At 42.2% G+C, this 25773-nt stretch overlaps 2 protein-coding genes across 4 annotated transcripts; one reads left to right on the forward strand and one right to left on the reverse strand.

Annotated features, from left to right (window-relative positions):
- Positions 1–585: 585 nt before the first annotated feature.
- ela3l (elastase 3 like) lies at positions 586–3587 on the reverse strand. Its single transcript, XM_037098284.1, has 8 exons — positions 3440–3587; positions 3100–3188; positions 2787–2884; positions 2288–2416; positions 1756–1892; positions 1290–1435; positions 730–882; positions 586–643 (listed from the first exon to the last, which is right to left on the reverse strand). The coding sequence occupies exons 1-8, from the start codon at positions 3579–3581 to the stop codon at positions 626–628; spliced, it is 912 nt and encodes a 303-aa protein (XP_036954179.1). The 5' UTR covers positions 3582–3587; the 3' UTR covers positions 586–625.
- Positions 3588–5512: 1925 nt separating this feature from the next.
- bco2l (beta-carotene 15, 15-dioxygenase 2, like) lies at positions 5513–23000 on the forward strand. 3 transcript variants are annotated; one of them, XM_037098822.1, is made up of 14 exons: positions 5513–5551; positions 9701–9791; positions 11514–11552; positions 14551–14728; positions 15056–15267; positions 15729–15844; positions 15974–16076; positions 16198–16338; positions 18487–18647; positions 19026–19196; positions 20013–20150; positions 20865–21047; positions 21230–21340; positions 22387–23000. In XM_037098822.1, exons 1-14 carry the CDS (start codon positions 5525–5527, stop codon positions 22501–22503), a joined length of 1788 nt encoding a protein of 595 aa, XP_036954717.1. In that variant the 5' UTR covers positions 5513–5524; the 3' UTR covers positions 22504–23000. The 3 variants fall into 3 exon arrangements, with proteins under 3 accessions (XP_036954717.1, XP_036954718.1, XP_036954719.1); XM_037098823.1 differs by having other exon boundaries at positions 5523–5530; positions 22387–22999; XM_037098824.1 differs by lacking the exons at positions 5513–5551; positions 9701–9791; positions 11514–11552 and adding an exon at positions 13913–14050 and having other exon boundaries at positions 22387–22998.
- The last annotated feature ends 2773 nt before the right edge of the window (positions 23001–25773 follow it).

Consider the following 25773-nt stretch of genomic DNA (forward strand, 5'->3'; position numbering starts at 1 on the left):
AAAAAATATGACAGAAGTGTTAATCTGAATTTTGTCATTCCAGCTTTGTTCATTTTCCAGAGCACTGTTATCTGGAGGGAAGATAGACTCCCAAGATGAATATTATGGTTTTCATAAAGTCCTCCCGTAGTGAGGGCAAGCGGGCAAACCGGGTCAGTTGCAAAGCAGGAATACTAGATTCATATCTTGTAAGAAGAATCTAATTTATGACGCACACACACCATTCACCTTTAACTCTAAATCATCCAACATGCAACTTGGTGTTATTTGTCATATTGCTGAGTCACCTGTTTTTATACCATTTGGCCCATTTGCAGTGTATTACATCTGTTTAGTCCCCCCCCAAGGCAGAATCATTGGTCATTCTGCAAAGGATCCTGCTATGGGAAGCTGTCACAACCAATTTCAAATCACGAGTGTATGAGGACACCTGCTGGACATTTGTTGACATTGTTTGCATGTGTAGGAAGCATCAGTGGAAGGCACATTAATCAGTTATCGCAGCGTATTGTGGTTCAGGCTTCATTCGCCATTCATCTGGATGTGTGTTTATCAGACCCAAACAAGACACAGACACAGCAGAAATGCAGCTTGCCAAGTTTTCTTTATTGACACTCCATCTTCTTTAGTTGTTCATCATAACCTGGAAGCACAAATATTCAGTTCAGTTCAGTTCAGTACCCTTAGCCAACTGGTGGTGGAGGGTGGATGTGTTTGTTCCTTTCTTACCTGGTCGATCCAGCTGTTGAAAGCAGAGACCCTGGTGAAGACGGTGGGCTTCTTCTCGTAGTTGCAACCAAGACCAGAGACGAAGCTGGCAATGCCATGAACCTCCCAGGCACCATCGGCGTTCTTGCAGTTCAGAGGGCCGCCGGAATCACCCTGGAACACAGAAAGTAAGGAGGAGGGCCTATGTTTTATTCTCTTGGTGGAGTTACTGGTTTACTGGCAAGAAAGCCTCAACCATGAGAATCAAAATCATTGTTTCACCACGTATCATGTGGTCACAAGACACTTTTTTTTTCTCCATTTTTCCTGGTAGCTAGGCAGCATGAGCGTGATGAAAAAGAATCCTTCCCTTTGATTCTGTAGATGTGTGTATTCCAACACACTCACTGCATTCAGATTCCAGTTTTTCTTCACATGCATAATCGAGTACAGAAGCCACAGCAGGTTGTTAAAGTTTTACAGTTTAAGTATGATCAATTAGAATGAAATAGCTGCGAACACAAATAACTACATTTTCCTCTTTCTTTTTGCACGCTCACACAAAGAAGTTATGAACTTACATTGCATCCAGCCACAATTCCGTCCCCACCGGCGCACACCATGGTGGTCCTGACAGCGATACCCCACCAGTCAGGCTGGGAGCAGGTGGCATAGTCAGCCACAGGCATCAAAGCCTGCTGCAGCTTATCAGCTATGGGGCCTCCGGCTAAAACACACAGGCAGAGTCCATTACCATCATCCACGTACACTAGCCGTCTGTCAAATCTGGTTTACAGCATTTCCCCTGAGAGCCAAATTCACAGCCCGACCCAAATTTTCAATTTGGGAGTAATCCTTGCCCGAAAAAGTTTCAACTAAAATCTCAAGCATTTGATTTTCAGCCCAATTTCGGAGGCTTCCCTGGGTAACCCAAATCACACACACTCACTCACAGCTGGATTTAAATCCAACTGTTGTGCTTGCACCATCACATGAAGACATTTCACAGGTTCTAAGCTGGAAAGAAACACATTGCAGTCGACTTACTGTACAGCCTGCCCCATCCAGTGATGTAGCAGGGGTAGAGGTTGGACAGCACAGTTTCAGCAGGAGGGATACATCCCAACTGCACATGGTCAGTCAAAGGCACAGACTCAGACAGCTTGATCAGGGCAATGTCATTACTGCAAGAAAGACAAAAGAGAGTGAGACTTAGGGAGGTGGTTGCTCTGGTGAGGAATTTAAAATGTTCTTCCAGAGATAGAAAAGATAATGAGAACAAGTGCAATCTGCACTTTTGCAGTCTTTCCTTTTGTTCTCATGTCTACAGATGCAAATAAATCATCTCAGTGGCTGATCTAATCCCACTTATTTGTCCTGCTGCATATTCCAGCGTGGACAGTAGTGGACAGAGTGGGATGCGTCTGAAAGGTGAGGAAAATTGTGTCCAAGTTCTTGACCGATCTGAATACAAAAGGTTTGAGCTTGAGCCTCAGTACACTTCTTCAAGGCAGAGCATATTTTGATGTACTATATGTCTCAGGCTGCTTTTTATACTGTATGATGGTGCTTCTCTTACCCAAAGGCCACAAAGATGGGGTTCCATTTCTCATGGACGACAATCTTCTCAGGCACGATGGCCTTGGAGCCAGCCTCTTCCTCGACCAGGTTGTGTTTGCCCACAAACACCCTGTAGTTGAACTTGGTGCTGGGGGAGAGAGCAGACTGTTGAGGCCAACCCAAACAGAAGATTTAGTTTGCAGTTCAACGATTTCTTAAGCTCAAACTGATGATTAAAAGTGGCGGCAAGATGAGGATTTGACCCGGGCAGCGGCCCAGGTGACCTTGAGCATATTTTTTTTCTTATCAGTGTGACATTTGGGTTGGAAACCTTTGGACCTAATGTCTTGCCAGTCCTCATTTTCTATGAGGGGTAAGCAGGGTTTAGGGTCTAGAATTAGACAAGTAGTCTGGTGCCGAGTAAGTACAGTACATTTAACTGGAGGTCTGTGTGTATGTGACTTGTAGATGTTGGAATCTGTGGTTGTGTTTTTGTCCTTGTGTGTTTATGCTCGTACTTGATGCAGTGAGCAGCAGTCATGACCCAGTTGGCAGCAATCAGAGATCCCCCACAAGTGTGCCTCCACTCACTGTCCCTCTCATACTGCAGAGAGATCTGGAGACAAGAAAAAGGACAACATAACAGAAACAATGCGAAGCAGGTCGTGGATGCGTAAGATCGCAGTTTGCTGCTGATTCAGTTCAAAGGCAACCATTTAATTACAGAATCTTCAATAGCCACTGGGTCTTGAATCTAACAAGCAGATGCCAAATCCGTAAGGTTTGCCAGTAAAAGTAAAAACACTGACAGATGTGTACATATTAGCATACCTGCCAGGGCCAGCTGTGGGGCTTGGCATCTACTCCATTGACCACACGGGTAGTCAGGGGCTGAATGGGTGGGGTGCCGCACCCAAGGGCTGTGCGAGGAAGATATAAACACGGGTGTGATGGACACGAGGCACGGCGTGTTTGTGAGGCAGGAGAACAATGAAATTAATTTTGATTCCCACATCAGGCACAAACTGCATCATTTTTCTTCCCAATAAAGAATTGCGCAGTGCTAGCTCCCGGTGTGGTATTGTGCAGGCAAACACACACTCACTCGAGCAAACTTGCAAACACACAGAGCCAATTACACAAAGAATTAGAGAATGCCAGATGTTCTTACCGCTAGCAATGAGCACTGAGGCCAGCACAATGGGGATCATGTTGATTGATGCTTCTGCTTGGGGACGGCAGGACACACAATCTCTTTTAAACTTTCTACCACAGGCAACACCCGCACTGAATGCGGCAACACACAGTCTCATTGGTCTGTTAAGGCCTCCAGGGACGGAGGTCGACCAATGGCAATGAGGGTCAGTGCAACTGGGCGAATGACGAATCACACAGGTGTGCTTTCTGGAACATTTCCCATGACCTTCATGTAGGGCTGCAATGTATGCTCCGTTACTTTGCAGTGGATGTGTGCATTCAGGGGGGCTCACATGTATACATGCACAGTATATGGATGTGTGTGCATGCTGGGGAGACATACTAGACAACCTCTACATGATCTAACCATCTATTTTCTTAACTCACCTTCACTCCTTTCTGTGACAAATTCTATTTCCATGAAACCTGGAATTAAATGCTTGCATAACAGCATGGGAAGCCAACATCTGGATTACAGGTGGATGCCTGTTTTCTCCGAAATGTAAAATAAAAATCCATCTTGGAGGCACTACTATGATAAATAACTAGGACAAAGAGGAACAGATGGTGTCGCTGGAGCAGAAAATATCGACAGCTTCACTCAAATCTTTTTGATTTGAAACGTACACCGTTCTGCAGTGAATTCTGCTGTGCCAGGGGTGTGAGACACGCTGACTGACCAAACGTATGACCAAACATGACACTCAACACATGCCGCATTCAAACAGTCTTGGTGTTGGAGTCTAGTCCATGTTTCTGTTGTGAAGTAAAATGTGTTACATCCTTTTTTATTATTATTACTGATAGGGAGACACCAAACAGTGTTATTCAAAACCTTTGCAAATGTGGGACCAAAAGCACAAGAAAGGCTCCTCAAACACTTCTAGTCTGCAATGAATGAGACTGATTCACAGAAAAATGATTAGCAAAGATAAGCCGACTAACACCGCAGAAATGGATACAAATAAAGCCTCAAGGCCAAAATAATGAACAGCACCCCACACTAACTAGAAAATCAAAACTTAATTGGTCTACAGAATCAAACAGAAAGACAATACCGAGCTCTCTTGCAAACCACAAAACAGGAGGGAAAGGGTAAGCAAAATAAACAGCAGAGAATCCCCATCAGGCTCCTTTAAAGTTGCCAAAAATTAATTAAAAAGGGCATTCATACCAGCTAGACAGCAAAGACAAAAAATGGGTTAAACTGAGCCGTATCAAGGTAGAAAATATCAAAAACAGAGTTGAACTAATAACAACAAACTCTTCAACAGCTGCACTAGACCGACAAACAGCTACACAGAGATTGTTCTTGGTCTCAAGGTGACTTTTTAAAGGTCTCGGTCTCGTCTCGGAGTCGACCGCATTTTGTCTCAGCCTTATCTCGATCTCAGACAAAGATGACTGGATTTTATTTCCAGGCCAGTCAAAAACACAACTGTAGGGAATGACTGTTTTTTTATATAGTGTACTCAGTGTTGTTTTCTATAGGAAGACGAGACATGAAAACCTGACGCTTCCACAAAAGATTATACTGTGTTTGGTCGATGGCAAAACATAGATGCATGGAAACACATGGAGACAAAAGAGGTGAATGAAAAAGAAGCTTAGTTCAGTTTTTTATGAGAATCAGATCCAGACGGCTTATGGCTTGCGTGTTCTCTGGCATGTTGACTCGGTCTCTCCCTGGTTTGGTCTTGATTTGGTCTCAGTTTGGGTGGTTCTTGACTTGGACGCTGACTTCCACATAAGGAAACAAATCATTGCACATGAAATCATGTGAAATGAGCCTAATTGCTTCTTTCACAAACAGACTTCCATATAAGAAATCAAACTGTTTACATGTGAATTGTATTCAAACGTATGTTCATATGCCATTGCCTTCTGTCACACGTGGATTAGAATGTCCATGAAAAGGTAGGCAACACTGGTTCTGTCTGTTGCAATACGGCTCCAGTGATGATTTAATGAAGTTCAGGGGTGGCTGATCCAGAGAGGGGCGTGGCAGACCTGAAACACACACACACACACACACAGACAACTTTATAGAAGAAAGTCAATGAAGGTAACAAGGACACAGGCTCAGGTGACTCATCATGCTCTCACTGTAAATCTGTCAAAGGCTCTAATATTACATGTCTCAATAAAGGTGAGGTGTTGCGGTGCAGTAATCAGGCAGGAGTCAGGAGACAAGGTGAAGGAGGAATTATAGCATTAGAACACAATTTGCTTGTATGTAACTATCTTGAAGGTGTTTATGGTGATGGTCTGTCACCACATTAGACAGGATCAGGTTGTGACATGCGCTGCTAAAAGGAGCCTTATCTCCAGTCACTGACCACCTTAAACAAACACCGCTGTAATGCAAAGTATTTCAGAGAACGTTTTTCATTAGGCCGCAGGCGGGACTTGTTGTTCATGAGTGATTTACTCTCCCAGCTCACCACTAGATGGGACAATTTATCTGTTTGGAAACCAAACTTGAGTTATTTTCTTTTACAAAAGAGATAAAAGGAAGTCTATATGTTGTGTCTGTTTGCCGCAAGATACAACATCCAAGCTTTGAGTCATTTAGAAAATCAATCCTGAGTCTAACTGGGTTGCAGCACCTGAAAAGGAGGTCAGACAAAACTTTGATGCTGATCTGATAGTAAGAGAGCTTCATACACCTCTGAGAATACTTTGTAACTCATGACAGCTGGATCTACAAAACAGTGTTGTTTTTAAAGTTTTGGTTTCAAACTTTCAACAGAGCTTCCCTTCTCGTTTGCAGACTTGAGAAAATAGTTGATAGGATTTTTAAAAAAAAAATATGCATGAAAGGCCATTAGAGCAACAAAACAAGCGTCCACAAGCGTATACTTGTGTGTGTGTGTGCATGTGTGTGTGTATGTGTGTGTCCATTCCTGCGTGTGTGAGCTTCTCCACAGCTGCGATATCCAATTAACTGAGGGCTAATTTAAATTACTCTTCAAATCTCTAAAACATTGTCAAACTTATTACAGGCCAGTGTCCAGGATAGAGGCCTCCTTTTCCATTTTCTGATTAAACCCCTTGTGTTCATTAAATTTGATAGTGGCCAGATGACACTGCACTTGTAATGAACCGAGGTGTGTGCTGAATTGGTATAACTACTTTGAAAAGAAAAGAGAAATCAAGAGGAGATAGGAGTAATGGCGTTTTTGCAGCTAAACATATTAACCTGAACTTAAATATCACAGAGTTCAAAACCTCTGATCTCCAGAATCTGCTCCTGACCTCTTGAACATGGTTTTTGTTTTTTGTTTTTTTTATATTTTTTTGGCCTTTTCTCAGCTTTATCGAGACAACAACTGGAGATAGACAGGAAACAGAATGAGAGAGAGGGGGAGTGACACAAAGAGCCCCCGGCTGGGACTTGAGCCCCTGTCTGCCACAGCGAGGACAAAGCCTCTGTACATGGGACACCTGCTGTACCAGCTGAGTTAAATGGCACCACTGGCAGCTTGAATATGTTTACACGCAGTCTGATGCGGTCTGTCTTGTTGTTGGATGAGGCCTACTAGTTTCACGGCTGGGCAAAGCAGAACGCCTCATCGACTGAAACCCCCCCTGGGGGTCTGTATGTAACAGGTAAACTTCTGCGTGTTTTCCCTATCAGAACAGCAGCTGAACCCTGAATGACACTGTGTGAGGTTTATGGTTGGGTTATATCACACTGGGGCAGTAAACACTGTCCTGCCCATTGCCTTTCCCCATGTGGAGCAAAGGAGAAAGATTTTGCAATAAAGTATAAACATTATTGTGGCAGGTCGGCGGTGTTGGCTGCAGTCAGCTGTGTGTGTATGTGTTTGTTTTTTTTCTTTCCTTGCATACCTCTTTGTATCCAACAACATCACCACTGGTATGTAGTGTGCCGTTGCACAGCGTGTTGGATCTTTTAGTTTTGTTGCAGTAGTATAATGTTTAGCTCAGTCTGATCCCATGTACATCCGTATTGTCAAGCTTTTTGCCTATTTAAAAATATACAGCTGTATTTTCCAGGGGCTTCCTTATTTGCCACAGGCAGTGTGTTTTGAGCTGGAGGGCTGATATAAATCCAAACATCGTCTGTCTGCTGCTGATGTGCTTTTATCATTATCCTTTCTACTGATGGTAACAGAAATCCTCCCCTGCCTTCGCCTTCCGATTCTTGGTGCATATGTTTTTTTCATTTTGATGTCTTGGTTTACTGTTGTTCTCAGCATTTTGGCTTATCATTCCTCAAAAAACTCCCATGTCGGGAACTACCGATTTAATTAAATCTCACAAGCACACATGACCGAACTGGTCTTCCCACAGATCTTGTATGTACTTGCCAGATTTCCATGTCTTTCATGCTGAGTGGGAGAGAGTAGCATGGGAGTACTGGGGCTGGGTGCAGTCTGTCTCGCTCCGTACAGTGCTGTAGTGTTTAGAAGTACTTACAGCTTGAATGAATTATTTATTTGATTTGGCATATGAGGCTCGTACTCTCTCGTGTATGCTAATAGTTTACAGTCACTCCATGTTTATATTTTCAGTGGATGTTTATATTTTCTCCTCGCTGCCTTTTTTCTGTGACAAATAAATCAACCCTCAGTTACCCATGTTCCAGGCACAGCAGCCCAGCCCAGTTTCACTGGAGACCATGTCAGGAGCTACTTTGAATGGGTAACTGGTGTACTGGCTTGTTTTGTTTGTCTGATAGTTCATTCCAGTAGATCTGATGGATATATTGGGGTGACTCCAATAATATTTTTTCAATAATGTGTGTTTCCAGGTCTTGGAGAGTACTACTGCATATCTGAAAAGTATAAAGCTTTTTGTGGCTCCAGAGGAAGATGCATGTAATCTGATGATTTGCCACCAGTGATGTCACTCAATGTCTAAGCTGCATTGTGGGTAATAGAGGCATGAGAAAGAGTTTTTTTCTTTTCTAAGAAAGAAGATAGCAGTGAATAATAAAAGCAGTATCTCTGGTTCCGCTGTATCGATTTTGATCATTTATTTGCAAACTGTCTAACATTGTTCGGACTGGAAAGCTCGACCAGTGAACTGCTTTAAAAAACCGTGTGCCTACATTACCCACGATGCCGCTTAGCCACTGAGTGACATCAGTGGCTCAGATGACATAGCCTGAGCTACCCTTTCATTTGACTTGCTAGACTGGATGTGTGCCTTAGACGGTGCCTGTAGGACATTGATTTACTTCCGTAATTTGGAACTGACGTGTATAAACACGTATTCCTAGTACGTGAATTTCACAAGTTAATTCTATGCTACAGACACACAGGAGCTTTTTTAGTTCATAGTTTGGCTGTTGACTTTATTCTCTGTTTGAAATAAATGATATCTCTATATCAGATGTTGCACTGATACGCTGTGCACGAAGGAGGACTTTAAGCGTCCCAAATACAGCTTGTATTGTGTGTTATGTAGCTATATTATAGCAAATTAAAATGTTTTTTCCATTATTCTGTTATTCAGTATTTCCAAAAGGAACACATTTGTAAGTCTGAACCTGTACAGCCTTCTCGTAATGTACATGAAACCCTTGGAGTGTCTTCTGGTGTATTCTAACTCCTACACCACAGTGATTATTAACTCCACAAACAGATATTTATTAAGAAATCTCAAACGCTGCTAATACTAATTAATTTGGCATTCACACAAATGTGATTTTAGCCTTGAAGGAAAAAGGTCATCCAAAAATGAAAATTCAGCCATTACCAACAGTATCACCGCTGTGCAGATACAAAGTCAGGTGGCAGCAGCAGGCAGCTCGGGGCTGCAGTGATAAACGCTGTTGCATCACAGCAAGAAGGTCCATGTGTTTGAATCCTGCTCCAGCTGGATCCTTCTGTGCAGGGTTTGCATGTTCTTTGCAGGTTCTACAACATCACAACATGCACACTAGCTGATCTTGTCCTTGACCGGGGGAATGGTTTAGATCCATGGTCCCTGGGCACAAACTTCTCCCACTGTTCCTTCGGAATGATTTTCCTTTTAAAACATAAAAAAAATAAACACCCCCCCTCCAAAGCCATATTCTTCATTGCTTAGCCAAAAGCATTTAAAACCCTCTCCAGAGTGGATGAATGAGCTTTACAAGGGTTTGAATGACATCTTTTTCAAACCAGTTTTAGATCTCAGGACTTGGATGACACCAGACAGGTTGTATGTGTTTCATTTTATTTCTTTTTACAGTTAAAAAGTTTACTACCATCTACTTCAGTTATTTAGGAGAATCCTACAACGCTGTTTTGCCGTGAAGCACCAGAAATGTTTTGTGGACTACAAAACATCACACGACTTTAGGCATGGGGGTGAGTATATCAGTTTTAAAGTTTACTTCTAAGTATTGCTGCAACCTTATTCCTCTACCAAACAATTATGAAACAGAATATAAGAGACCTGCATGTTATTTAGGTGTTATTTGTCAATTTACTTTTTTATTAATCTGTCTTTCTCCACATTTGAGTGTTCTCCCTCTGAGTATAGTTCTTCTTCATTACAGCATGTCATGTAATTTATACACACACATGTCTGTGGAGTTAATCATAGCAATTTGGTTTTGGAAGTAGCACAACTATTTAAGATCCTGGAGGCCTGTTTTTGCGCTGTGCAGGGTTATTTAGGGTTTAGTGAAGCTTGCAATGTCATTGAACTTAAATAGTAGTGCTTACCAGAATTGGACACATAAGCTGAGTATTTCCCAAGCAATTAACACTGAGTGGTCATTGGCAAAAAAGTCTCATTAACTTTGTTTGGTTGTTGCTCTATATAGATTTAAATAGCAGCTAACTATTTTGCAACTTTCCTTTGAACACTCAACCTAAGTCATGAGTTTCCAGACAACACAGGGCTAAAGATGGCTGACAAGATGCAAGACACATACATCCCAGTTATTATGGACATTTTATGTAGTTTGATTCAGCAAAAATGTGTATGAGCCCTGACTGCTGTGTGATATACTTGACCCAAACTGCATGAAGATAAACAATGCATAGTGAGATTAGATAATGGTAGCAAACGTGCACCAAGTACATGGACTAAGTACTATAGATAATCTAAAGGTTGGCAAATGTGTACACAGTATGTACCCTATGGTAACTAGATATACTCTGTGTACAAAACATATGCTTAAGTTCTGTTTAACGAATGTACAACTCTTGATGATTAATGCATGTATCAATGCAGGATGTATCATGAATTCCTGTTGCTCACATAAACAAATGATTACTATGACAGAATGTGATAAGTTTACACTTAATAGATCATCAGTGAAGGAATGTTAATCAAGTGACTTCAGATGGTAATGTATATGCATCACAGGTGCAATATGTAACAATTCCCAATCTGTCAAAATCATCCTAAAAACTACTAGGAAGCAGTGTATTGCTAGTGTAACCACGGCTGCACAACTGCTGCCAACAATAGCAGCTCCTGCTAGTTAGCTCAGTAAGCCCTGCAGCTAGCGTCCAGTCTTGGAGATCGGAGCACCCCGGAGAAGCACTGATGTTTACACTGCTTGCACAGAAGCTTTAGACTTGAATGAGACAGGGCTCACTGATTAGCATTTACTCATTAACTATAAATTGACCACATTAACATGTCAGAGTTATGTAACTGTATTTCTGACATGCTTATTAGGTAAATGTTTGCATTCGACAACCACTTTTATTTTAAAGATAGATCATTTTCCTATGGAAACAGGTACTGTTCTGCTTGTGGAGAGGCTGAGCAAACATACAGGTTTCATGTAACTGGAATCTACTTAATTTCGTTGCAATCAATTAATGTAACTGTGAATTAACATCCGTTATCTGATGATCTAACAAGTGTTAATTAATCACATGAGGTGAGTCTAATTTGAGCAACAGAGTTTCCAGATGCAGTCCGCACTGGTTTAATTACACAGTCAATACCCCACCTTACTGTTGTTTAGTGCCAGGGATTACTTCCTTTACCTGACGAGTGACAAAAGGTTCAAAGGCCTCCCCCAGAGCTCGTATAAATCCCCTGTGTTTGTCTGATCGACTCCACAAAGCAACCAGCCATGTCCAAGAGCAGAGAGACAACCAGCAGTGAGTAGACCTGCACACACATAACAATTGAAGAATGAATCAAGGCTGTTGATGAGTTATAAATTCAGTGTGCTATTCATATTGGATGAAGATGAAAAAAACAAAGATGTTTAGTTTGCATGGTTTTTAGAAGAAGGGGGAACATTTTCCTTGCTGGGGAGTTTATCATTTATTCGGAGGAATGGGCATGACTAACTGAATCCACATTCAACAAGTGTGCACAATTGTAGCAGTGCTGGTGTGTTGCAGGGAGCAGGAATAAACAATAGCATGTCATTGAAAACCCCTCATATTGCACACAGAAACAAACATACACACAGATGGGTGCATTGGAACAATGTGGTTTAGAATGTAGCACGTTGGCATTTTCTATTGTTCCTTCTCTATGGTCTCCTGTCGAATCAGAGCTTTTGACGGTATATGCACAATGTCTCATTAACAGCTTTTAGTCATTCTCAGCTGTGAACCAAAGGCAGAAATCTGTCGAACAGGTCCCTGCACGGTGGAAATGAAAAGAACAGAAATTAAAAAGATGGGCAGGAATATGACAGCTAATTCCAACAAGGTAATTTACCCGCACACTGACATGCTGTGGGTGTCGTGAGGAAAAGAGTTTGTTAAAGCAATAGCTGTTACAAATAAACTACTGTTGCAACTGTGATTACCAAAAGTGAAAGATACAAAAAAGCAATACCTGAAGCTATTATCCACACCAGCTCTGAGCTCGTCAGTGTCGCAGTTTTGTTTTCAAGAGACTCAATTTTATATGCAGCAGTAGGAAACTACATGAACCCCCCCCCACCAAAATGTCAGCACGCATTCAGGCATCATTTGCAATGCTGCAGTAATCACATCAAAACTCACAAAGTCAACATTGTAAGCGATTGTTAAAGCCTACAGCGGTTATCTCTCTATTGCACATTCTCACTTTTATTGTCCGTTGTGCTGCTGTCACGGGAATGAACAAAATTCTGCCTCTGCCGATTGGCTGCAATAACAATTCACATAGTAGTAGAACTCAGCATGGGGTCTCCGTATTGAACCACCATGATTTGCTTTTGTTAATCACGCAACGCTCATACATTTTACAGTCTCGGTTATGTGCGGAGATATGAGGTAATGACCACAAATTGGTTATTGGATAACAGATAAGACGGTAGATAGTGCAGGTGTCATTCACAGGGCATGACCCCAAAGAGCCATGAACATATCCACGCAGGAGCTGTAACAGTACATGAGCTCTCCTGCGAGGAGATCACGTGTTTCTCACTAAACCTTTATCACTTGTGTAGTTTGGTAGGTAACACAGCTGCTGGGGCGAGAACAGAAGGATGAAGTTAGAAAGTGTTACATGCTTTTTATTGACGGCACACTCAGACCAATTTGGTTAATGACTTAGTTTAGATTTTTCAATTTGAACCATGTTAATTTGAACATGTGAGGCACAATCACAATCCCGCCACTTCCCTAAAATTGATTGTGCTAGTGTCTTCAAGCCCGCGAGTGAAATTGCTTCATTGCTGCTATCAGCTGACTGCTAACAAATGGTTTTCTTTAGGGTCTCACATCATTTCCTCATTCACACTTCCTCAAAGTTCCATAGCTATAAATGGTTCACAGCACCACACCTTGCCGGTACAAGTCTGCAGAGATCTAGCTGTGTCTCTCTGTGTTTTTTGTGTGTGTGTGTGTGTGTGTGTGTGTGTGTGTGTGTGTGTGTGAGAGAGAGAGAGAGAGAGGTCTGAGATTGTGGGGCTCAAGTGCTATCAGAAGTGGCAGAAGAACACACATTCTTTCTCAAGCAGAAGTTAGAAAGTACACGCTCCGAAATGTACTGAAAGTGTAAAAGTAAAAAGTATCCCTCTAAAGGACACTTCTACCGACCATGCCTGTGCCAAGCTCACTGATTCAATTCAAAGATTATTAAACCTAAAGAACGAATCGGTGGGATTTGTCCGAGCTGTATGAAAAAGCACCAGAAAGATAGTTGATTGTAAAGTCTCATTCCCAGGATGTCAATTACCAACATTTGGGTTGGTAAAGCAGCAAGAGCACAGCAACAAAGCGAGAAAATAAGAAAATTCAGGGAGAGGGCTGCAGGTGAAGCCAACACACCCCATTTCTCCCCAAAATGAAAATAAACAGTAATTCCCATCAATAAGTACTTTGAAAATGTAAGGAGTAGAAAGCACATGGAGACAGTGTGTTAAACTGTAGGGAATAAAAGTAAAACTGCTAATAGGGTTTATTTTTAGTTCATACCATGATAAACTTGAGGCATTATTATTGTAAAAGCTAATCTCTGCATGCTGAGATGAAGCCGTCACTTCAGTGCAGGGCAAGACCCGCGAGAGCACTGAGTTCCCCTGAGACTGTAGACAGACTAAAGTGAAAGTAAACAAACTTGCTGTGCAGCGCTTGATGACTGAGGTCTTTAAAACCTGTTCGGTGTTTCATCTCACGTGGAGGGAAAAGAATGAACAGCTGTACAGTTCCAGGTGTGTATTGTCTATAGTGTTTAGGATGTGTCTGTTCAGTCTGTTTTTGTCACGGTTGTGTAGTTGGTCGTTCTAATCCACTCAGACAGTGAGCTAGACAGTCCACATTATAGGTGCATATCTGTTGATGAGTGGTTCTCCTGCACCGGTGTTATCAGAGTGCTGGAGTGAATAGTTTGAGTACCTGTGTTGACCACATAAAGGCAAGGTTACTATCCTTTACACTTACCACTGTAGTTATCTACAATCCTCATCTCAACAGCATTAGCACCGTTCTTATTCATTTTGTAAGTTAAGTTGGGGAATAAAGACCCACATAAAATGCAATCCTGTGCCCATTCCTGTCTTTTTTTGCCAGGCCACACAATTATAGTACAGACACCTTACAAATCTACCTAAAGCACCTCTGGGTTCTATCATGATTGTATTTAGATATCTTACAGGATTTACAGTCTCCTTTAATCAAAACCTCTCCTCCTCCTCCTCCTCCTCCTCCTCAGTACCAAGCAGGGAGCGATGTCCGCTCGCCAAAGGCCTGGAGAGCATGGCGCCTCTGGTGCGTTCTGTGGAGGAAACCCCTGATCCCATCCCCACCACCATCACAGGGAGAATTCCATTCTGGGTCAACGGGAGCTTCCTGAGGAATGGTCCTGGGAAGTTTGAATTTGGCAAAGACAGGTATTTGAGAAGCACTGTGGAGGGGCCAACATCATGGCCAAAGGTGTACAGCTCACAAAATGACTTGAATTAAGTGAGCTTTATTGGAATGGCAGCGTGCAAAAAAGAAAGCATTACTCTGGATGTACAGTTCGGAGATATTGGGTGGATTAACTGAAGAGACACTGTTTCAACACAATATGAATTTACTCAGGTGTGACTCTCAGATTTACAACCCTGTAGTAATATGGTTCACCCATGGAAATTCCCAATCCAATCACTCTCTCTACCTTGACTTACACGAATAACCTGCTGAGAAATCCAATGGTTCTTTTTCCCCTCTCTCAGATACACCCACTGGTTTGACGGCATGGCCATGATGCACCGCTTCCACATCCGTGACGGCGACGTTACCTACAGCAGTCGATTCCTGCGGAGCGACTCGTACGTCCGCAACTCGGAGAAGAACCGCATCGTGGTGTCGGAGTTTGGCACAGTAGCCATGCCTGATCCGTGCAAGAACATCTTCGCACGCTTCTTTTCACGCTTTCAGATTCCCAGTATGTGTGTCTTCTTTACATATTGCGTATTCCCTGTGTGATTCGCCTCAGTACACCAGCAGTGCAAAATGCACCATTTAAAGTATTCAGTTCATTTGTGCCGTGGTAACAAGGCAGCTGTGCCAGATTACAAGGGACAAGTCAGTGAAAACTAAATCACAGCATGTCTTTCTTCAGGGCACATGCCCTCAACTGAATGAGCTGTATTGTATATTGCAGCCTGGTGAAAACTGGTATTACATTAGATTGTGTTTTTATTAAGGTAAATGGAAAACAAGTCAGTATTTGTGTGTAGTTGTCTGTTACGGAAAGATCAATCCGGTGCATGACGTAAAAAAAAAAAAACTCTGAAAAGTCAAGTAGGAACAAATGAATGGTAGTTTCCACTGATATCATTGAGAACAATGATCTCGCTTAACTGCTGTATTTAATATGTTCCTGACATTTGTATGTGTGAATAGAGGCCACAGATAACGCCAGTGTGAACTTTGTCAAGTACAAAGGAGACTATTATGTCAGCACAGAAACCAACTACATGAGACGAGTCGACCCGCAGAGCCTGGAGACGAAGGAGAAGGTGAGTCTGAGTAACGTCCCCTTTGAATGCTAATGCTGATAAACTGTCAGAGGATAGAGATGAGGAAAATGAGTGCCTGTCGATAACGATGATCAGGATAATAAAGAGGATGATGCTGTCCATTCTAAGGTGGACTGGACTCAATACATTGCTGTCAACTCAGCTACTGCTCACCCACACTATGGCACAGACGGGGCCACGTACAACATGGGCAACTCCTACGGCAAAGGAGGTAACCTTCCTTCACTCCTTGCCTCCTTGCTTCCCACCTGTCCACCTATTAAGCCATATACACCTGCATTTGATGTGACCCATCCTGCTGCACCACATCACTAGTTTCTGGGCCTCCTCAGGTTTCTTCTACAACATCATCCGTGTGCCTCCACCTGACGAGAATGCGGCAAAGGCAGATTCTCCAGACTTCGCTGGAGCTGAAGTGATCTGCTCCATCCCTGCAGCCGAACCCAGGAAACCCTCCTATTATCACAGCTTTGGTGAGATTTAAACCTCAGTATAACAAACAGGCCTCAGCTTTTTTGAGGAGTCCACATCCTGCACGTGTACTGATGTGGAATTAATGAATTCTATGAAACACTTTGTTTTACCCCTGCACTGACAGGGAGAGTCTACTCAGCGAGAGAGAGCGTCACAGTTTTTTTTTTTTTTTGCAGCTAACCCTTATTAATTGCTAATGTGAATTCTAGTCTCATCCTGCTTCTTTTTTTGTCAATCACAGCTCCTTTGTATTTCTGTTTCAGCTCACACTATCTCTCTCTGTCTATAACTCTGCCTCTGACTCACAGGACACACTTTCTCTCCTACTTTTGCAAAAAAATATTAACTGTATTAAAAAGACACAATCAACTTTTTTTCCCCTGGGAACATACAGTATCAGGATAATTTGCGTAGCTTTCTGCTTGATTGCAAACTGTTGTGTGTCCATATTTTACGTCAACAGCCTTTGTAGCAGATGTTTATACAGTTAGGTTTGGTGTGTGCTCTGCTCGTTTTCAGGATGCTCTTAAAGAATCACTTCTCCCAGTGGAGTTATTTTTCCTGCTGGGAGACTTAATCCCCCCTAATAAACAAATACATGAATATTAGATCTTGGGGAAGTCGACAGTAGCAAAAGCTCAGCACACAGCACGTGTGCTACAATGTGGTGTTTGGGGTGGTTTAGGACTGTACACTATGGGTCTACTGATGGCCTTGCCAATTATAAGATCTGATATTTGGCATTTTTCTGATGAGTGGCAATCAATACAGTGGATCCCTCCTCCCGAGCCAAACAATCCCCTTTAATCCAAATCCATTTTAAACCACCAGTAACTGCTAAACTGTAATTTAATCTTACCAGATCCACTTCGAATCGTACTCACTCACATAAATATGCCTGGTTTCTTTCAGTAAGAGTGATGCTAATGAAATTAATGAAGGTATTAAAAACACAATGTGCAATGATAAAGACATTAAGAATAAAATTCCTGGATCTGCCCTTTTATCTAGATCCGCACATAAAGGTAATAAAGGTCTGTTTTGGGCTGAGGCCAGTCCTCCATCCGAGTTTCGTGGAAATCCTTTCATTGGTTTCGGTGTAATCCTGCTGACAAACCAACCAACAAACAGACTCTGATGAAAACATGACGTCCTTGGCAGTGGTAATACATTTTTTTTTAGATTATGCTACTTTGGGTCTGATGTGGCATGCAGTCTGCAAGGTAACTAGAAAATAAAGCGATCCAATAAATGTAGTGTACAAAGGAGAATATTAGCCTGGCAAATTTATTAGAACAGAATAATAAAGAAGCAGAAAATGGAAATACTCCAGTAAAGCACAAATACAAATTCCATCACTGTATTAATAGTCATCCAAGCAGCTGATAAAAAAAAGCTACTGATAATGATGCATTATGCTGATGCCAATCAGCTTATGCTGTCCTGACTTCATTAGGCTTGATCTAACACAATGTTGCCCCATTTGGTTTTCATACTGCACCAGTTCACTGATTATATCTCAGTCTATATTTCCAGCAGACCACCCTTGCTTTGTCAGACTGTCTGGCACCGAGGAATCTAACAAGTGATGGAACATTGTACGGCTATACAAGGCACCACATAATTACTTCTGCCAGTAGAGTTACAGTAGATAGGAGGGGGGTATATTTTTCCCTCATGTCAGGAAGGGCTGGTGCTGAGACAAGAAAGAATAATTTTGCAAACTGGCCAGCTAATAAACGAGCAACAGTGGATGTGGCCTCCCGCGAAAAGGGAAATGACTTCAGAAAAAGATCCTTTTCACAGATTTTCCATTACTGGTCCAATTAAACAACATGGGGCCACTTACAAACTCATTTTCAGTTTACATATACAGACATGAATGCCCTATTTAAAAAAAAAAAAAGAAAAAAATCCAAATTAGTGTCGCACCCTGAAATAATTATCTTTGACCCAGTTCATGCATATTTAGGAAAATATCTGAGGCATACCAGTGGGGCATTGCAAAAACTAGAAACTAGTAAACAGAATCAGAATCACGCAATAACATTTAAGTTCATCATCCCACCATGACACAGCAGGTCCACAGTATATGAGCTAAAAAAACTAAATAAATCAGCCAATCACCTCCCTCCCTCTCTCCTCAGTCATGTCGGAGAACTACATCGTTTTCATCGAGCAGCCGATCAAGCTGGACCTGCTCAAGTTCATGCTGTACAGAATCCAGGGCAAGAGCTTCCACAAGGTCATGACCTGGGAGCCTAAGTATGACACCGTCTTCCACTTGGTCAACAGGCACACTGGCAAGGTGGGTTCGGGTTAGCTCCCTGCACAGGAGTAGACATACTTCACCAGAGTGAAATAGGAAGCATACTTGCTCATTTGCTGAACACTCAGAACAAAAAAAAAAAGGGAAACTGCAAGCTAATCTCTTCACGCATGGTGAGGTTCTTTCCTTATTTATTTTGATGAAGTCACACTTTGATGGCATAGCCTTTTCTCATACATTGTTACTCTCAATTTTCTCATCTCATTACACAGCATACCCATTAAGCATACAATATCAAACTTTCATAATGTGAAGGTGCGACGCAGTAATAGCAGTGCCTGCGAGGAGAGCGAGAAGCACCGACACAGGAACTCTTTCTTGATTGCCTTCATGGCATTTTTATTTTACCAATAACAGGTGAGCGAGGTGAGTTACCGTGCAGCACCCATGTTCACGCTGCATCAGATCAATGCCTATGAAGACAACGGGTTCTTGGTTATGGACATGTGCTGCGGAGATGATGGCGACTCCATCGGAGACTTCACGCTGGAGAACCTCCGCAAAGGCTCAGGAGAGGAAATGGACAAGGTAAACGCACCCAGTTTGACTCAGAATCATATACTAACACAGACGTAATCCAATAGTCATGCATATTGACTGATAATTTCTCATGAGCAGAGGCAGATTTACGTGCTGGCTTTTACTGGACTATTTCAGTGGAAGCATTTGTCAGAGAAGTATATAATGATTCTCTCTTCCCCATTGCTAGTTTACATTCTTGCCATCGACCCATCCATTCAGTTTTGACCTACTTTAAAACTGTCCACAAAACGTCCATCTATTAGCAAGCTTTTAAAGAGGTTGCTTAGTTTCTCTTCCATCTTTTTCACCAAGGTTATCTCATCTTTCTCTCTTAGCAAAGTCTGTCTCTCTGGCCGACACAGTTGAATGATACCTTATATTCTCTTCTTGTTCCTTTCTGTTGTCGATCATGAATTGGTCGGCTTCCGATTCAATAAGCTTTTTCAAATCTCTGCTATTTCAAATGTGGGGAAGCATTTTCATCAAAACATAATCATTTAAATTTTCATATGTAGAAACGCCTCCTAACAATATCACTACCATGTAAGAACATGGCTTTTTGTTGGTATTTAGTATCCCTCTGGGCAACTCCACCTCCTGATATGAAGGCAGTTAACAGATATGTAATGGGAACATGATATGGCACATGTTGTACAGGACAGTACACAGCTTTATCTTTGGTTTGCAGAATCGTGACTGCTAACATTATATCCTGGCAACTTGGCTGGTTTTTGATCTGATTGTTCCTGAGGTCGCAATTCACCTTTCAATCAAAGGAGCCACACTCACAGTTTCTCATGTCTGCCTGATTTCTTTTGACAGTTTTACAACTCGCTGTGCAGAAACCTCCCAAGAAGATACGTCCTACCCCTGACTGTGGACAAGAAAACTCCTTTGGACCAAAACCTTGTCACTCTCAATGGCTTTAAAGCCACAGCAACCATGACAAAACCAGGCGAGGTACGTTTAATCTTAGTGGAGAACACTCATCTTGCATACGAAGTCATATGTTATACTGTACATAATGCTCGATACGGTTTTCCTGGAATCAAGCAAAGAGTGAGACCTATAATCATGATGAATGCAGCCAATTCACTCCCACACGCTCCAACTGAGCAATTATCCAGCTCGTAGAGACACTTAGGGTACTTTCTGCAATAGTCGTTTTATAACTTAAGGCAGTTAGAAAAGTGATGTCAAAATGAGTCCACAGTGGGGCTGAACAATTGCCATTCACAATTGCGCACGCACACACCGACAGTCCAACATTTTCTTGTGATGGAATACGTCTGAAATGTAATAGAAAGTGTGGTGTTTTAGTTGTCATGACTACCTGAGTGACACTCTCCTCAGTTTTAGTTCTCAGTGAGAAACGGCTATAGAAATGCTGCTGGCTTCCACAGACACTGAAGAATTATAAAACAATATAGGCTTGTATTGCAAATGGAGGTACATATATTTTTTAGAGTGAAATTAGAAGAAATTGATTTATTCTTGTGAAAGTTTGAAATGAATTTCCAGGATCTTGTTTAGGTATCCATATACCTGTTTTAGAGAATAATGCAGTATTGATTCTAGCCCTCGCAGCTTACAGTAATTCAGGTGTGCTGGTGTGCATTACTGTGATATTTTTTGGGGCTAAAATGTAAAAGCTGCACCAACTTTTTCCTTCAGGTTTACATGACCCACGAGGAGCTTCACGACGACGAGCTGCTGCAATACGGCGGCCTCGAGTTCCCTCAGATCAACTATGAGAAGCACAACGGCAGACCTTACCGCTACTTCTACTCCTGCGGCTTTGGAAATGTCTTCAGCGACTCCCTGCTCAAGATGGATGTCCACACCAAGGAGCTTAAGGTCTCTATTAATCAAAGACTACTTAGGGAGACCTCATTGTTAACTGGGGCCGGGTATTATCACATCAAAGTTACGTCTACCGCTGTCTCTCTATCACTGAGGCCAGCGGGTTGGGAGTTGGTTTTATAACATGAAACAGCTCCGAGTGAAAGGGGATGTTTATGTAATCTCTCCCTGTCTAGGTGTGGCGTTACCCCGGATTGTACCCGTCTGAGCCTGTCTTTGTTGCTTCGCCCCAAGCTACTGATGAAGATGATGGAGTGGTCATGTCAGTTATCATCACACCCAGAAAAGTAAGTTAAGAGCTGCGAAGAAAAAATAAAGACCCGCACAACACAATGCACAGGAGCAGCGGCAGACAATTGTTATTTTACCAGTGACAACACTGCTTTGACTGATACTGACATGAGATTCCAACAGTGTACTTAAACACAGAAATATGAATAAAAAAAGATACATAACCGTTGAGGCAGACTATACACACAACTAAATCTACAATTAGTTAAAGATATAATATGCAATAACTCTGCATTAGATTAGATTTTATTGAGTTGTGTACTTAAAGTGCATTATCCCAAATGTTTCCAGCTGTCGAGTCACAGAGGGAGGAAGGAAGTAGGTGAACGAGACTAAAACATTAACTCACACATGAACGTGTCTACAGGAGTCACATCTGTTAGACTTTCAGCAGCAGTGGTGGCTGTTAAATGGTGTCTTCACCACCAACAAAGGGAGTTTGACCACAGGTTCTTTTGCGTATGTTTGTGTTACCCATCTGCTTTTCACCTGCAAGCAGCCAGCTTACGTTACAGTCCATTAGCCGTTCGCTAATGAGCAATGGCATGCACCTAGGGTGTGTGTGTGTGTCTGTGTGTCTGTGTGTGTCTGTGTGTTTGAATTCAGGTCAATCACTGAACTCAGTGTGAGCCAGTACTGTACTGTTGTTCTGTCTTTTTCCTTTTCTCGTCTCCTCTCCGTAATGTTACGTCAGCGAAGTAAAGTACACTTCCCCTCCAGCTTCAGTGAGAGATAAACATTAGTAAATAAAACACTGACAGTGGAGGTCAGCAGCTGGTTGGGAGCACATTGGGGTAGTATTTGTATAACATGGTTATGCCAAAAAAGGCTTTATAATAATAATAATAAAGAGCCAATGTGCTACTATATGCTTGCTAATAAGGATCTAGAAAACTGTTAATGTGTTTGCTAATCTAATATATATTCTTTGCACTCTATGCATGAGAAGATGAATGGTTTAATACTTGCACTGCCATGACTGTGGAAAGGGTGACCTTCTGCTTTGCATAACATATTTAATCTCCTCTGCTTCTGTTTCCAGGAGAAAAGTACTTTCCTGCTTGTCCTGGATGCCAAAACCTTCACTGAGCTGGGCAGAGCAGAGGTCCCTGTCAATGTTCCATACGGGACCCATGGTGTGTTTAACGAGATGGGCTAGATGTGCCACAGTTTGCAGCGCTGCTGTAAATTGCTGAAATTGAACCAGCAACCGGCCACTTAAACCACTGAAGAGAATATCTCTGTTTATGTCATTACGTGCAATATTCCTGAACTGTAAAAATAAGAGGAAAAGATAAATAATAGCTTGGAAAAACCTGCAGAGTCATGATATTCGTTTGTGCCCCCTTGATAGGAATAGGTGCATGTCCTCACTGTGTGCTGCCATTACTGTCAGAAAGATGGCAATCTTTTGGAGACTAACAAGACAGAAAGCCCAGCATGGCATCAGCACACTGATAAAGTTTGTCCTCTATGTGTTCTTACAGTATGTGTTCTTGGAAGATGATGGCTTAGCTTTTAGACAATGGCCACAGGATTGAGCACCATGTGGATGATTCTAACTTGTGAGGAGAAATAACAAAAAACGCAACAATATGAAAGGCAATACACACATTAAAATCAAATCCATTTCCCCCCCTTTTTTTTGTTGTTTAAACCAATAGTGTTTTTGCATCATCACGCCACTGGAAACGGTATACTCCCAGTGAGAACCGAACAGCACTTAGGATACATAAAAATGCATCAGAGGAAATTCAATTTCTGTCAAAGTAATGTGATAGAAATGGACGACGTCTGAAATGGCTGGAAAACAAATGGATCCAACTGGTCGATAGCCTCCAGAGAGTCTGGCAGAGGTCACATCACAAGTGTAGGGCTGTTCATACGCTCAAAACAACCCAAAACAAAGTTGACATGCACATAAACACTGACAGGAAGGACCTTGTCTGCGAACAAGAGCAGCTGCGTTGTTTCATCGTGTTAATCCGCGAGCTGAGGAGAACGACGTGAGATAAAGCAAACAGACCCCAGAATGTGAAGCAGCCCACAGCGACACTTGTCACTCCACCGTCTCCACGATCGACTTCACTGATGCATACTTTCACCGGCTATTTTCCTTCACACATTGATTTGAATGGATGATTTAAACCGACTCCGGGCTCTGCACCTGACACAGCCACTCTTTCCTGTGTTTCAAATATTATGACCCATATATTTTTTGTGCCTTTTTTTTTATTTTCTAAATTTGACTTTCAGTCGAGAGTCAGAGTAACAGATGTTTTTGAAGATATATGGGAACAGCAAGCCCCAATCTTTAATAATTTATGGCTGTATAATATGCACGGGTGGACGTTTCATCTTTAGCATCTCTTATTACTGTGATAAAACAGGAGGAAACAGATCTACAGAGGGCTAAATTAATCTAAAACCGGAAATTAACAAGACATATTTTTTGCATGTTCTCTGCTTGACTTGGGCTGGGTCTCTTAATAAACATGCTGCACAGGTCTCCCAAGATACACATTAATTAGCCCATCATTTCTAATCTAATCAGTCATGCTTAACCTGTGTGTGTGTGTGTGTGTGTGTGTGTGTCTGTGTGTGTGCTTGCACATACTGTATGCCCCGGTCCATTAGCACGCTCTCAAACATGCATGACCAGCTGAGAGCAATCAGAGACCTTTGCCCTCAGATAAGTCTCATGCTAAATTTTGTGTTTGCGAAGTTGCGAGGCTCTGCAAACCCTTATCACTGCTGCCCAACAGCCTATTGTTGCAGAGTATTATTGGATGAGACATTAAGCAAAAGGATCAATGGTTCATTCAAGGTGTTTTTCTAGATAGTTAACAATTTGATGGCTTAATGTCTCAGATTCACCTGGGTCGAGTTTCAGTGTCGGCTGAGCGCAGTAATTACAGTCATTCTGAGAGCACAGTCAATTTCAATTTTCATTTTTTTCAACTTAAAAGGGCATTTGACAAGTGCTGCCAAGCACGATTAGAATAGAGAAAGGCCAAGGAACGCAAAGAAGAATTTATGTCATTACGTCGCTGAATCTCGTCTTGATGCCAGACTGCGGTGTCAGCTGTACTGAAGTCTACGGCAGATGTTATGGAAAAACACGGTACAACTCCTCACATTTACATGACTAATGACGAAGAAAAAGCCCTGTCTATCATTTTTGGGGGGAAATATCCGTCGTTAACCTACTCTCTAAAGTGTGTTCTTTCATTTTCTGGAGGCACTTGTATGCGTTTCTCCATGACATCTCCTATAGACTTCAATACAGCTGACACCACAGGTTGGCACGTAATGACCCTTCCTTCTTTTTGAGGTTCCTCGTGAAAGATGGGGAGGAGAATGAACAAAAAAAAACAAAACCTCGAGCTCACCTATTCAGGCACCTAGACGCACACACTTAAACACGCGCGCACAACATCTGTATGCAAGTTTGTCTGTCCTGCATTCAAGGTGACGGATTCAGACTGTCTAAGCGCTTATTTGACCCATGAGAGTAACCATGAGCTCACTCTCAAACACCCCCTCCCGCTTGCTGTCTCACTAAGCACGAGTTATTGCGCAGAGTCTTAACTATGACTGTTATCTGTATCATTATTTCATATCCCATGAATTTATAATGATCATCATCTATATTCTCCATATTAGACACACTTCTCGGAGCAGGGAGGGATTTCCCTCAATAGTTGGAACAATGTGTTCAAATCCAGATTCTCTCCATCCCGTATCGTCACGGTCTCGAGCCATCATGTGGGGGCACGGTTATCTGACATACAGATTATATGCATCTGCGTGAATATGTGTCTCCAGTGCACATAAGCGCATGCTTGTCAACGGGAGCGTGTACGAAGCCGTGTGTATGTGTGTCTCTGTTAGCTCCCTCTAATTGTACAGGTGAAGGAAAAAAAAGGACTGCAGATGCTTTATGAAGTCAGAATGGAGCACTTAAATACCCACGGAGGGGGTGAATCGTGCAGTGTCAACAAGAATAAACTCCCACCGTGGAACTGACAGCTTGGCTCAAGAAAAGAAAAAAAAAGGGGGGGAAGATGGTGTTCATCCATATTGCGCTATCTTGGACGGGAATAATGAAATGCCTGAATAAGAATCCAACAACGCAGATTTAGCTGTTTCACTCGCTGTGTTCGCTCTGCTAATGTTTCTCTCCTGATTTCATGTCTTTTTGTGTTAGCAGAGATTTCTCTCTCCTCCTGAGCATACTGCTCAAGCAGCTGTGAACTTTACACAATATATGCAACTGCTCTTCAGTGAGAAATTTACTTGGCTAACTAAATGCCTTTATCTGCTTAGCTAAAAAAAAGGTTGTTTTGCTCAAAAAGCACAAACAAAACTGGTTGTATGAGTAACTGCAGGACAGATGCAAGATACACTCGTGGTGTTGGCGGATGCT

Source organism: Acanthopagrus latus, chromosome 5 (genome assembly GCF_904848185.1).
Source record: "Acanthopagrus latus isolate v.2019 chromosome 5, fAcaLat1.1, whole genome shotgun sequence".
Taxonomy (NCBI): domain Eukaryota; kingdom Metazoa; phylum Chordata; class Actinopteri; order Spariformes; family Sparidae; genus Acanthopagrus; species Acanthopagrus latus.